This window comes from Camellia sinensis, chromosome 3 (genome assembly GCF_055761805.1).
Source record: "Camellia sinensis isolate YWXY chromosome 3, ASM5576180v1, whole genome shotgun sequence".
Taxonomy (NCBI): domain Eukaryota; kingdom Viridiplantae; phylum Streptophyta; class Magnoliopsida; order Ericales; family Theaceae; genus Camellia; species Camellia sinensis.
Window position 1 is genome coordinate 57,006,405 of NC_138963.1, and position 15,088 is coordinate 57,021,492.

Below are 15,088 nucleotides of genomic sequence, written 5' to 3' on the forward strand. Positions count from 1 at the left end.
CGAATATAGAATTACATCAATAAAGAAGAAGTGGAAAGGGAAGAGGAGTGCAAATAGCATCATAGTGAAACAAAACAATCCCAACTAGGTTGGCACTGATAAGATCTTCCAATCATATGCTAGCACACTGCCTAGAGTTGGTGAGTAACCAACCACAATCTGCAAACCCAAACCCAAACCCAAAACACAACCAAAAATCTAAAACATGACAAAACCAACAGATAGAAACACAAAAACAACAACCAAAAAAGCTAAACAAAAGCAACAACAATAAAGTCCTCTGGTGGAGCATTCAAAATGCAGACCACATATAGCATAGCATTCTACACAGAAAAAAGATCAGCAAAACACTGGCTAGAAGCAGACCATCAGTCAGGCAAGTAGTTCAGCAGCAGGACATCCAACAGATCAAACCAGAAGCCTAGTATACCATTATTTCTTGCAGCAGCTACCAGCAGAGGATGGAGAAGCCACCAACCAGCCACTATTCATCCAAGCACACAAAAACTCCTATGCTAACAAAGGACCACCATTCAACCAAGCACACAAAACTCCTATGCTAACAGAGGGCATATAACACCAATCCACCACTACCAACCAAACCACAAGTGCTCAAGACATCAGAGCACATGATAACAAATAGCACAAAGCCACCAATCAGCTTAGTATCTTCCTAAACTACTGCAATTTTGACACCAGCTCCTGCACTCAGCAGGCCTCTGCACTGCATAACTCAGCCAACCGTCAACAAAACTCAGCGACAATGATTCCACATAACTCAGTACCAAAACAAGCACCACAGAGCTGCATACAACAACATACAGCAGCACAAACATGCCTCAAATACCTGACAACCTCTCATCAGACATCTGAAGCCATTGATATTGATGATAATAGACCCTCAGTCACAGAAACCAGAAAAGTAATCACCCCACGGCCGCATAGCAACAGCAGCCACAAATCTAAACCAGTAACGAAAACTGGCAGCTTAGCGTCAATCAACTATCAACTCTAACAACTTAGACTTCAACACAGATCAAAAAAAGGAAAAGATAAAGAAAAGGAACCCCTGCATCAGAACCAAACTAGACTGGAGATTCACCTGGAGCAGAATTTGACCTGATGTAAATTTAAAATAATGTCATTCACTGAAAAGGGCAATCCTGTGTATGATGCTTTGGTCCATAATGCAATTCTCACTTTGACCAATTCACATAGCTCCTCCAAGCTAGATTGTGCATTATTGAAAATACAATCATTCCTTGATTTCCATATCAACCATAACATCGCAAACGGAATAATTCTCCAAATCTTCTTCTCTAGTTTTTTCAACCTTATTCCTGACCACCAATGTAGCAACTCATGCACTGATTTTGCTATCACCCATTGAATACCCCACCATTTCATAATTTTGGACCATACTAACCAAACAAATGGACAATGCAAGAACACATGATTGTATGTTTCCTCCTCCTCCTTACAGAACACACAGAGTAAGCAAGTATGGTTATCCAGAATCCCCAACCTTTGAAGATAGTTAGATGTCTTAATCCTTCTCTTCCAAGCAAGCCAGCCAAAGAATTGAACTTTTGGGGGTGCCACATTCTTCCAGATACACTCTGTCACCCTGTAAGTAGGACCAAGTGAGGATTCACACCAATTGTATACTGATGAGACAGAAAACACTCCTGAGGAATCCATATTCCAGTTCAGTTTATTAGCAACATTAACCCTTAACTCTGGAGCAGAAAGCAACATCCCCTTCAATCTATCTAACTCCTCCATTTCCCAGCCAAACAAGCTCCTTCGAAATGCTGAAGTCCAAGCATCTTGATCAATCCTATTTCTCATCCAAGACACAGATTCAGATTTGTTCAAAGCCAATAAAAAGAGTCTAGGGAATACATCCTTCAAGCAAACAGAACTTGCCCATTTATCAAGCCAAAACCTTGACCTCATCCCATCCCCAAGTACAATTCTAGAGTTAGAATAGAAAAGGCCCAGTACTTCAGTTTTAGATAACACTTCCCACAATAGCTTCCTATATTTTAGACATCTTTCCACTTCTTACAGATTCAGGTGACCACAGATCAGAAAAGCCATAGTACTTTTTACAAATCACCTCCTTCCAAAAGGGTTTCTCTTCTGCCCCGAACCTCCACCACCATTTTAGTAATAAACAAACATTCATCAAGTCAATTATTTTCACACCCAACCTTCCTTGGCTTTTACTAAGGGTAACATCACCCCACTTAACCAAATGAATTTTTCTTCTCAGATCCGAGCCTCCCTAAAGAAAAGTTGATTGAATTTTAGCAATCTCCTTTACTACTCCCGATGGCATCTTAAACAGAGAAAGATAATAAATAGGCAAACTAGACAACACAGCTTTTATAAGTGTTAGTCTACCTGCAAATGAGAGGTACCTTCTTTTCCAAGAAGCAAGTTTTAATTTAAACTTATCAAGCACAGGCTGCCAAGTTCTCTTTCTACTAGGGCTAGCCACCAAAGGCATTCCCAAGTATTTCAGAGGAAGTTTTTGATAAATGCAATGTAATTTGGACGCAAACTCTTGACAGAGATTTGAAGGTATACCCACCCCGCACACCACACTCTTATGATAATTGATTTGCAAGCCCGACATAATTTTGAAGCATCTCAAAATTCTCTTAATATTTAAAACCTCTTCCCATTCAACTTCACAGAACAGTATAGTATCATCAACAAATTGCAAATGCGTGACCCTAAGATCAGGACCCACTGATGCGCCCTTAATCAATCTCAACTGTTTTGCCCTATCCAACAAAATGTTAAGACCTTCCACCACTATATTAAATAGAAAAGGTGACAACGGGTCTCCTTGTCTAAGTCCTCTCTATGGGTTGAACTCAGAGGTTAGAGAACCATTCACCAAAATAGAAATACTTACTGAAGTGACACATTCTTTTATCCAACTCACCCACTTAGCACCAAATCCAAAATTGGATAGCATTGAGAATAAAAATCCCCAATTTACTGAGTCGTATGCTTTTTCAAAGTCAAGCTTCAGGATGATCCCCTTTTTTCTGTCCTTCTTCCACCCATTAATAACCTCATTTGCAATCAATATCCCATCCAGAATATTTCTTCCCCCTATGAAAGCAGATTGTGTATTGCTGATTATTCTAGGCATAACTCTCTTCATTCTATTGGAAAGTACCTTTGCAAGGATCTTATACAAAGACCCAATAAGGGTGATGGGTCTATACTCTGCAAGGCTAGTTGGATTTTCATTTTTTGGAATCAAAGCTATAAAAGAGCTATTAATACCTCGAGCCAACTTCCCATTCTGGTGAAATTCATTCAGAAATTGAAGTACATCACCCTTAATAATTTCCAACATTTCTGAAACATGGTAAGGTTAAATCTATTTCGGCCAGGAGCCTTATTACCCTCACAGTTCCTAATTGTTTCCTTCACTTCAAATTCTGAAAAGTCTGATTCCAACACTTCTGAATTTTGATCTTCACCAATGGTTTCAAAAGGACCTAACATCTCTGGCCTACTACTCCAAGAGTCTGAGAATGAGGACAGAAAATGACTTTTCACTGCAGCCCTAACATCTTGAGGTTCCTCTTCAACAGAACCATTGAGCAGAATAGCGCACAATGCATTCTTGTTCTTTCTACTACAAGCCATAATATGGAAAAACTGTATGTTCCTATCACCTTTGATTGCCCAGTTCAGCCTTTTAAAAACTGTGTGTTCCTTCATATTTAGTCTTTTTTGTGAGGAGTGATGCTACTCTTACCACTCGTGTATATCATTTTTAATATATCAGCTCATGTGTTAGTACTACATTGAAGATAAACTTTAGTGATGGAATACATTACATCAATGATGATGATATGTTGACACATAAGGTAATACATTAAAAATCATATAAACTAGTGGTAAGTATATTATTACTCTTTTGTGAGTTGTAGATATGGCATGTGAATATTAATTTATTAAAATTTGTTACTAATTTACCAAATTTTATAACGTTGTTATTGTGAAAAAAAATATTTTTCAAAATAATATTAAAAATAAATAAAACAAGTAAAAATAAATTGTAAACTATCTTCTTTTAAAATGTAAATTATTTAAACTTATTTTTTGTAAAAATTAACCTAAAAGAAGTACCCTTTTTTTTTTTTTTAACCGACAACACCTTAAGGCATTAATTACTATTTAAGAATTTGAGATCCATATTTTTATTTTATTACTTATAAATATTGTATATTTTATATAACTTATATGAATTTCATAATCAAATCTTTTAGAAATTTTTATAAATTCATAAGTTTTTATCAATTTAATATTTACCATAAAATGAAAATTTTCCCCATAAAATTCATATGATTTGCAATGAATATGCTTTTACAAATTTAATATCTACAATATTTGAAAGCATAAATGAAAAATTAAATAAATATAAACTTAGGAAAACTTTTCATTTGTCAACATTTGTATTAATGGCAATAAATAAATACATCTACAAGAATTAAATTTCTTTACCTACTGCACTTGAAAATAGTAATTGTTATATAAGAAGATAGTTAATTCAGAGAATATAGAAGAACTCACAACTCATTTACACACACTATGAACAATATCGTGTTTTACTTTTGATATTTGTAACAAATGATAAGTGAAAGAGGGTGATTTTAATTTTTACAAATTCAAAAAATTATAGAGGTAAGAATTTATCTCTATCTCTATCTCTATCACTGTTTTATTTTAACATTATGTGATTTTTTAATTTATGAAATTTAAGATTTTGTTGGAATAGCATTTCACCTAGTTAAAGAAAAATCATTTAATAGTAAGTAGAGTCTCATTAAATAGTTAGTCACATTTAATGAAATAGTAAGTGGAGTTTCATTGAGTAGTAAGTCAAATTTAATGAAATAGTAAGTGAAACCCCATTGAGTAGTAACTCAAGTCTAATAAAATAATAAGTGTAATCTCATTAAGTAGTAAATGAAGTCTAGTGAAATAGTAAGTGAATTCTCATTGAGTAGTAAATCAAATCTACTTACTATGAAATAGTAAGTGTAGTTTTATTGAATAGTAAATGCTATTTAATTGAGTAATAAGTCAAATTTAATAAAGTATTAAGTAGAGTCTCGTTGAGCAGTAAGTGTAGTTTAATTGAGCAGTAAGTGAAATTTAATGAAATAGTAAGTCAAGACTAATAAAATAGTAAGCGGGGTCTCATTGAGTAGTAAGTCAACTCTAATAAAATAGTAAATGGAGTTTCATATTTAAGAAAGTGAAGCCTAATGAAATTATAAGTAGAGTCTTATTGAATGGTAAGTGAAGTCTACTTATAATAAAGTAGTAAGTGAAATTTTATTGAATAGTAAATCAAGTCTTATGTAGTAGTAAGTAGAGTTTGATTGAGTAGTAAATGGAAAGTTATTGAGTAATAACTAAAGTCTAATGGAATAGTAAGTAGAAATTCATTAAATAGTAAGTCAAGTTTAATTAAGTAGTAAGTAAAGTCAAATGAAGTAGTAATGAAAGCTAATTGAATAGTAAGTACAGTCTTATGAAATAGTAAATAGAAACTCACTAAATAGTAAGTAGGGTAAATGAGTAGTAAGTGAAGTGTAATCAAATTATAAGTGGAATCTCATTGAGTAATAACTCGAGTCAGTTAGGTCCTTTATTGTCAAATCCGGGTACAAAACTTTGTGTTGAAAAAGTTGTAATTTTTTTTATGTTTTTGTCTTTCCTGCTCGAGCGGGACCATGGGCGCTCAAGCGGAGATTGGGGTCTCTCAGTATTTGGTTAGGTCTGTAAAAATACTGGAAGGTGTGATTTCGTACTCGAGTGGGTTCTCAAGTGCTCGAGCGGAACTCTGTTTTATCACACGCATATTTTGCTGAATCTACTCGAGCGGGATGTTGGGCGCTCGAGCGGAGATCGCGGACTCAGGTTGCCTATTTATACCTGTTTAGGCTGATTTTTCTTTTTACTTTTCCTAGATCTTATTCAAGAGTCCTAGGTTTTTGTTGGAGGTTTTCTTCTGAGATTTTTGTGAGTTTTCCTTGATGTTTTGGGAGAGTTCTTCACTTATGATCTAAGATACATACATCAAGGAGTTTGTTACTTTATAATTCAAGAGAGTTCTCTTCGGTGGATTCCGAAGATTCAAACGTAGAGTTTCAAAAGGCGTTTGATTCTGTACGTAGTCGTTAATTCGACAAGTGAAGTTGCGGATTCAACTTCAGGTGGATCAATTCCAAGACGAAGGCTTGGTGAAAGAGTTACAGAAGATTCAAAGGCAAATTGACTAAGTTGGGTAATTTGTGTATTATCTTTGTAATCTTTCTTTCTTCAGTAGTGGATTGATTAGTGGCGTTTCGCCTGTGGTTTTTTTATTACAATTGAAGGTTCTTCAATTGTGGTTTCTTCCACGTAAAAATCGTTTGTGTCGATTTATTATTTATTCATAAAACAAACAAACTAAATCACTTTCGTATGTGCTTGTTGATTTAGATTGAGTGTTTTACATATTTGGGAATTGGAATATTTTAAATCTTGATCTAATCACGAATCACTTTGGAATTTCAATTTGGTATCAGAGCAGGTCACTCTTGTTTTTATCAAAACTGTAGGAGTGTGATTTTGTGTGACTAGTGATATGGATTCTATTCGTGAAGGAAACTCGATTCATAGACCTCCTTCACTCGATGGTACAAACTATTCTTATTGGAAAGCTCGCATGAGAGCGTTTTTAAAATCCATCGATGAGAAAGTTTGGCACTGCGTGATCTATGGGTGGAGTGAACCTATTGTCACCATTGATGGTGTAGACATTTCTAAACCCCTTGATAAATGGGACACAAATGATTACCAAAACTCGAGTTGGAACAGTAAGGCTCTTAATTCCCTGTTTTGCTCCGTCACACCTGAAGAATTTCGTCGTATCTCACGTGTGAGGTAGCAAAAGAGGCTTGGGACATTCTTGAAATGATTCACGAAGGTACTACCTCTGTCAAAAGGTCAAAACTTCAACGTCTCACCTCCGCCTTTGAAACCCTTTTTATGCGGGATGATGAGATGTTTGATGATTTCTATGCCAAACTTAGTGATATCATAAATTCCTGTTTCACACTCGGTGAAAAAATCCCAGAAGCTAAAGTGGTTGGAAAAATTTTGAGGTCATTACCCGAGAGGTTCCAATCAAAAGTGACAGCCATTGAGGAGGCTCAGAATGTTGATACCCTCAAGCTTGATCAATTGGTTGGAAACTTGCAGACTTATGAAGCCCACCAGATTTCTAAGAAAAAACAAAAAGATAGTGTGGCTTTCACTAGTGCTCATGAGACTGTAAAAACTCTGGAGACTGAATTTGATTTAGAGTCTGAGATGACGACTATGTTTACTAAACAGTTTAAAAAAAAATTGAAGAAAAAGAGGCCTAATTTCAGAGACCCTATTTCAAAGGACAAGAGTAATGAAAAACCTAAAACTTTTCCACCAAAATTTGCTCCTAAAACTAAAAAGAAGATTGTAAAGGGGCAAGGGATTAAGTGCTACGAATGTCAAGGGTTTGGTCATATTGCCCTTGAATGCCCTTCGAAAAAGAACCGAAAGAAGGTTTACACTGTGACTTGGGATGATGAAAGCGGGTCGGAACAATAACCCGAAGAACCTGAATCCGGTGAAGACAGGGATAGTGCTTTCGTGGCATTTTGGTCCTCTTTCGCTAAACCTCTTCCAAAGCCATCGAAATTAGCTCGCGATCAGAACCTGCATCATGCTCCCACCTTTGATGGGAGTAACTACCTGTATTGGAAGATCAGAATAAGAGCGTTTCTAAGAGCTTTTGACCCAGAAAGTTGGGAAGCCATTGAAGAAGATACAGAAAGTGCAGACAATCCGGGCAATCAGAGAGCCCTAATTACTATTCATGGAGCAATTTTTGATGAGGAATAGCAACGAGTTGTTCACTGCACAAAGGCTAAAGATGCATGGAAAATTCTAAGCCAATTCCATGAAAGAGGAGATTCACCCTCTCCACTATCCAGCAACTTCCCTGTCTTAGTTGCTAGATTGGATGAGGTCAAGGAGAATGAAGAGCAAAAAGAGGATGATGAAACATCTGAAGACAATGATGAGATCAATGGCGATGAACTACAACAAGCTTATGAAAAGCTGTACGAGGAATCTCTGAATTTGTCCAAAATCAACGACAAACTCTCTCAAGCTCAAAACATGTGAGAGTGAGAATGTCAAGCTAAAAGGAGAACTTGTAGCAGCAAAACAAAATGTCATCAAGATCTCAAGTGACAGGCAAGACTTATGTGGAAAACTTCTATCCTGTGAAACTGAAAGGAATGAACTTCTGAAAGTGTATTCCATATATGAAGAAAAGCTTGAAAGCTTTGAGATGTCACAAGCTGCATTGGAAGAGATAGTCTGTCAGAAAGGTGAAGAACTCCGTATTGCTAGAGCAACGATTGCCATGTGGAACAAAGGTTCCAAATCTCTAGAAGACATCCTTGGGTCTCAACAAATGGGTTGTGACAAAAGTGGGCTAGGCTATGGTACGACAGCTCACAAGGGACAGGCCTCTACCTCACATAACTTGAAGACCCAAGCAAAGGGAAAGTTGAAGGTAAACCAGGATTATTCCTCTCTTCATCTACCAAAAGTGGGTAAGATCAACAAAAATGAGGTAAACCTGTTTTTATTTGTCATCACTGTAGTAGGTATGGCCACATTCGTCCTTATTGCTATGAATTGTTTGGTAAGGTGTCTCAAAAGGGTAGAAATTCGAATACTTTTTGGGTTAGGAGACAACCTTACATGTCTAGGCGGAATACCAAGATTCATGAGGGTGTTCACAACGCCAAGACATTGACCAAGACCAAAAAGATTTGGGTAAGAAAAGATGATTTGACTTGTTTAGTCGTTCACACTGCCCTAAAAGCACGTGGCTCACACATGTGGTATCTTGATAGTGGTTACTCTCGTCACATGTCCGGTAACAAATCCTACTTCACCTCCCTTGAAAAATATGAAAGAGGAATTGTTACCTTTGGAGATGGCGGCACTTCTAGAGTCATTGGTAAGGGCTCTATAAGTGTTGCTAGTCTACCCAAGCTTGACAATGCTCTTCTTGTTGATGGTCTGAAAGCAAATCTTTTGAGCATTAGTCAAATGTGTGATTCCCATCATGAAGTATTGTTTTCAAAAAATAAATATGAAATTTTGGATAAAAAGGGAAATACTGTCTTGCATGGGGTTCGCACATCTGATAACTGCTATGGGATTGTTACGATTAATGATCTCACCTGTCACTCTGCCATCATAAGTAACATTGAATTGTGGCATCAAAGATTAGGTCACATGAATTTCAAAGACCTAACTAAGATAGCCAACAAAGAGCTGGTGAGAGGAGTACCTAAATTGGGTAAGAATCTGAACCATGTGTGTGGACCATGTCAACTTGGGAAGCAAACCCGTGCCCCTTATAAAAAGGTGAACAGCTTTACAACCAAGCGTCCTCTTGAATTGGTTAACATGGACTTAATGGGACCCACTCGGACTGAAAGCATCAGAGGAAAAAGACACATTTTTTTAACGGTTGATGATTTTACTCAATTTTCGTGGGTAAATTTTTTAAGGAAAAAATTTGATATGTTCGATACTTTCCAGGCCTTAGTCCTTAAAATTCAAAATGAACAGGGTGTTTCCATTGGGCGTATCATAAGAATCCGAACTGATCATGGTCGTGAGTTTGAAAATAGTTCGTTTTCGGATTTTTATGATATGCATGGAATTAAGCATGAATTTTCTGCACCTCTTACTCCACAACAAAATGGAGTTGTTGAGAGGAAGAACATGGTTGTTCAAGAAATGGCTAGGGTCGTGCTCCTTAGTAAGAAACTTCCTTCAAAGTTTTGGGCTGAAGCCCTAAATACTGCTGTTTATGTCATAAATCGCGTATATTTAAGGGCCAGCACTTTACAAACTCCATATGAATTGTGGAAGGGATTGAAACCTAATGTAAAATACTTCAAAACCTTTGGGAGTAAGTGTTACATCTTCAAAGATAGAGAGCCTATGGGAAAATTTGACTCCCGAAGTGATGAAGGTATTTTTCTAGGATATTCAACCACCAGTAGGGCTTTTCGAGTCTATAACCTGGGAATTTCTTCTTTAATGGAATCTATCAATGTGGTTATAGATGATACAGGTTCCCCTACTCCAGCAACAAATGAGGATGACAATGGTGAGTCTCCAATCTTAGATACTGAACCACAAAGTCAAAGAGAAATTGAGGTCCAATCATAAGAAATTGTTACAGCACCATCCTCACAGGTAAGTTCAAGTCCAAAGAGTGCTCAAAGGGACACCACTCCTGTTGCTTCTGTCACCACAAGTCCTGAGTTCAAACCATCAGCAAGGGTGAAATCGAATCATCTAGTACAACCGGTGATTGGAAGTGTATCGGATCGAATGAAAACCCGAAGACAGATTCGGGATGAGGTATCACATATGTGTTATGTTTCATTAATTGAACCTAAGAATTTCAGAGAGGCCTTGCTAGATGATAGTTGGGTCAATGCTATGCATGACGAATTAGGTCAATTTGAACGTAACAATGTTTGGACTCTAGTTCCCAGACCTAGAGACATGAATGTGATAGGTACCAAGTGGATCTTTAAAAATAAATCTAATGAGAATGGTACTGTGGTCAGGAATAAAGCTAGGTTCATTGCTCAAGGATACACTCAAGTAGAAGGTGTTGACTATGATGAGACGTTTTCCCCAGTTGCACGTCTCGAATCTATTCGTATTTTGCTTGGTGTTGCATGTTTTCTTGGTTTCAAATTGTTTCAAATGGATGTGAAAAGTGCCTTTCTGAATGGGTACTTGAAAGAAGAGGCATATGTTGAGCAACCAAAAGGGTTTGAGGACCCTAAATGTCCAAATCATGTCTACAAGTTAGACAAGGCTTTGTATGGGTTGAAACAAGCGCCTCGGGCTTGGTATGATAAACTTACTACCTTTCTTCTTGATAATGATTTTCAAAGGGGTAGTGTGGATAAGACCTTATTTGTGAAACATACTAAGTCTCATATTCTTGTTGCTCAGATTTATGTTGATGATATTGTGTTTGGATCCACTGCTGATCATCTTGTGAAATTTTTTTCGGATTGCATGACACATGAGTTTGAGATGAGCATGATGGGAGAGTTGTCTTATTTCTTGGGTCTTCAAATTAAACAGTCTCCTTCTAGAATGTTTGTTCCTCAGATGAAGTATGCCAAAAGTCTTGTGTCTAAGTTTGGTCTTGAGTCTGCCAAACATGCCCGTACTCCCATGAGCACCAGTCTTCACATTTCCAAAGATACCTCTGGTATTGATGTTGATCCTACCCTTTATAGGAGTATGATAGGGAGTCTTCTTTACCTCACAGCCAATCGTCCTGATATTGTCTTCAGTGTAGGTGTTTGTGCCCGTTACCAAGCCAGTCCTAAAGAGTCTCATCTTCTTGCGGTTAAATGCATCATCAAATATGTGAATGGGACATTGGGGTATGGGGTTTGGTTTTCTACTGATACTACAGCTGAAATTACTGGTTTTTCTGATGCCGACTGGGCAGGGTGTGCAGATGGTAGGAAGAGTACATCTGGGGGTTGTTTTTACCTTGGGAATAATTTGGTTTCCTGGCATAGTAAAAAGCAAAATGCCATCTCTGTTTCGATTGCTGAGGCTAAGTACATTGCTGCAGGGAGTTGTTGTGCACAAATGCTATGGATGAAGCAAATGCTTCATGATTATGGGATAGAACAGAACACTCTTACTCTTTTCTATGATAACACAAGTGCCACAAACATTTCAAAAAATCCTTTCCTACACTCTCGCACCAAACACATTGACATTCGTCATCATTTTATTCGAGAGTTAGTGGAAGAAGGCCTTGTTGTTCTTGAGCATGTTCCCACTGAGCATCAAAAAGCTGATATTTTTACAAAACCCCTTGATCTTCTTCGATTTGAGTTCCTTAGAAAGACCTTGGGTGTCATGCTCGATCACTAGAGTGTTACTTGTTCCTTGAGTAGGTGTAAGTGTTTGTCCTTATGTGTGCTTGGATGCTATAATCTCATTGTCATTGATATCTGTTTGTCTTGCATCCAACTTTTTATGTACACTACTCATGTTGCTTACAAGATCTCATTGTTCATTGTTCATAGCTCATTTTGAATGCCCATGCTCATTAACCTCATGACCTCATTCTGTACACATCCTTGAGATAAATTATTGCAGGGGTTTCCGCACAAGTGATCAAAGTTCTCTATGGACCATTAACAGTGTTTCTTGTACTTTTACAGTGGAATTGACCGATACTAGCATATCATGGGTGATGTTGAGTCTCTTAACCATCTACCATCTGTTTTCACTTCCACAGTTTCTCCCTCAGTTCCTTGAAGTCCGGGCATTAGGAAAAGGCTACCTCAGAGGCACCAACCAGGCCATCATTATTGATTTCATTCTTCTCTGGTTTGGTTTCCATACTCTTGAGCGTGAATGCCACCAGTGAGTGCCCACAAGAAAGAAAAAGTCAAAAATAAAAAATATATTAAAAAAGAAAAGAACTAATTGATTGAGGGGGAGCCTCCGCTTTTACTCAACAAATACCCCGTGATTCCTAGTGATTTGACTTTTTTCTGTGTTGTTAAGTTACTTTTGGTGGTGGTCCAGCCATTCGATCACTACGAGGATTAACTCTAGCTAAGTTAATCCTGATGTGTGAGATCTCATGTTAGATTTTGAGTTGTACATTCTCATGTAGCTTATGATCACTGATTAGATTTTATCTGCTTTGCTCATGATTTCCAGTGTCATTGTTTTTTTTAAATTGCAAGTTTACAGAATTCATGAATTGTGGATTATTTCATCTTAGTATTCTTTTTGGACAAATGTGATCATCTCTTATGTTCCAAGTCTCCCTTCTAGATATTGAGTATCTTGTTTTTTTTTTGTTTTAAAAAAAAAAAAAAAGGGCTCTGCTCGAGCGGATTGTTTCACGCTCGAGCATATTTTTTTGACCTGCAGCATTTTGTTCTTTGTTTTACAGTTCTGAGAGAGCTGCTTTTGAGCTCGAGCTTCCTTCTTTGCGCTCGAGCGGATATCAGCTTGCCTTGCCTCACGCTCGAGCGCTCATCCTTACGCTCGAGCGGCATTATTTTGCATAAACCTCCCGCTCTCGACTCTTCAGGTCATTTTTTTTCCCTCTTATTCAGTTTCTCAGACCTAGGGTTTGGATAGTGGACTTTGTGTGTTGGATCTCACCTTTCTTCTTCCTCTTCCTCACCGATTTCCCCTTGGTAAGTGTTTTTCCCTCTCGTTCTCTGTTTTTTTTTTTCTGTAATTTCGGCTACAATGGGGGTTGTATTTCGTTTTTTTTTTTGCTGTTTTGTGTCTAGATTTGTTTGTTCCCTTCTCTCACACACTTTCACTGAGTCTTGGTTTCGTTTTAATGATGTTTTCTTGTTTGTTTTCTGTCATTTGTTGTGTCCTTAGATTTAGGGTTTTTCATTGTTGTTTTTTTGGTCTCATGTCTTTCATGCTTTTGTTTGGTTTGATTTGAATGTACTAGCTTGTGGGTACTACGTAGTGTTGATTTGGGGTTATTGGTTCTGATTTACAAGGATTTTGATCCTCAGTAGCTATGCTTAGACTTGGTTTCGCTATCCCATGCTTTGAGCTTGTCTTTGCCAATTCTTGCCCTGCACTATGTCATCACTATTATGAATTGTGGTTGTTGATTTACTTCTTCTATTATGTTTATATTTGATTTAAGTATTGTCAATCTCCATCTCATTATTACACTTGTTACTAATGGTTTGCTTTGGTCTTTGTTTGGTTTGGTTTTTGGCCTTGTTGGGTTTTTGGGTTATAGTTGTGTCTCATCTCATCATGTCTGCCCCTAAGTGCCGAAAGTCTACCGTGTCTCGTCCTGCCTTTAATACTGAGAGGTTTCAGACAACCAAACAGGCCAAATTGTTCCATAAATCTTTTGAGGCTCGAACTGTTCACCTAGAACGGAATGTCCAGCCTAACACTTTCGAGTCTATTCAAATCCGTCCATTGTTTGACCCCCTAGGTGGTGATAATAAGGAAATACCCCTCATTTGGATTCAAAGAAAAATACAAAAAAAAAAAAATTAAAATCCAATTAAATCAAAAAATGGTTCCCCCAATTTTAGTACAAAAATAATTTTTGAACTAAAATTTCTAAATTTGATGTTGAAGTAAAGGGGTTAATACTTCGTAGAAAAATCTCATAAGATCAAATTAGTCTATTTCAATTACCGTTAAAAATTATTTTCAAAATTGTAAGTTTTGAAAAATCCACTTTCCACACTTAGAAAATTTTCAGGCTTAACTCAACTGTGACATTTTTAATGCAACTATCTCTATACGAAAAAGAAACAAGGGTCGGATCTTAACCGGTGTCGTTGCAGACCTTTTCAATTATAATTAAAATAATAATCATAATAAATCATAATCAATATCACGATGAATCATACCAAGGGTAATAACCAAATATCATTTGAGGCATATAACTAAAGAACTCTTCAATCATAATCAAAATTAAAATTACAAGAGGTTATAATTAGGTTTTGGTTTCTCTCATGTTGTCATTTTAACTTGAGAAAGCATTTGGACTTGGTAGGTCCATTTTGGAATTGATTTTGATAATTTGAACCGTTCATTTTTTTTTTTTTTTTGGATTCATTGAATAGAATATTTATGCAAAAAATTAAGATGATTGAATATCGGTAGCTATCTATTTGAATCATATTTGTTTTAAAAAATGAACGATAAATATAATTTCAAGAATAACCATATATTTTTTGTAATATAAATTTGATTCTAACATATAGTTATCTATATTCGATTATTTTGATTTTTTTGTATGAATATTTTACTCAACGAGTTCTAAAAAATAAACGGTTCGAATCATCGAAACGAAACCTATAGTTGAGATTCAAATATGAAATAAGCCCAACCCCTATAACTAAAGCATAATTAA

The 15,088-nt window shown here is 36.6% G+C and overlaps 1 protein-coding gene across 1 annotated transcript; it reads right to left on the reverse strand.

The window, feature by feature from the left end:
- Positions 1–861: 861 nt before the first annotated feature.
- Positions 862–3,753, reverse strand: LOC145821538 (uncharacterized). The gene is made up of 6 exons (XM_082918062.1): positions 3,432–3,753; positions 2,960–3,384; positions 2,427–2,875; positions 1,427–2,041; positions 1,103–1,119; positions 862–962 (listed from the first exon to the last, which is right to left on the reverse strand). The coding sequence occupies exons 1-6, from the start codon at positions 3,751–3,753 to the stop codon at positions 862–864; spliced, it is 1,929 nt and encodes a 642-aa protein (XP_082774188.1).
- Between the last annotated feature and the right edge of the window lie 11,335 nt (positions 3,754–15,088).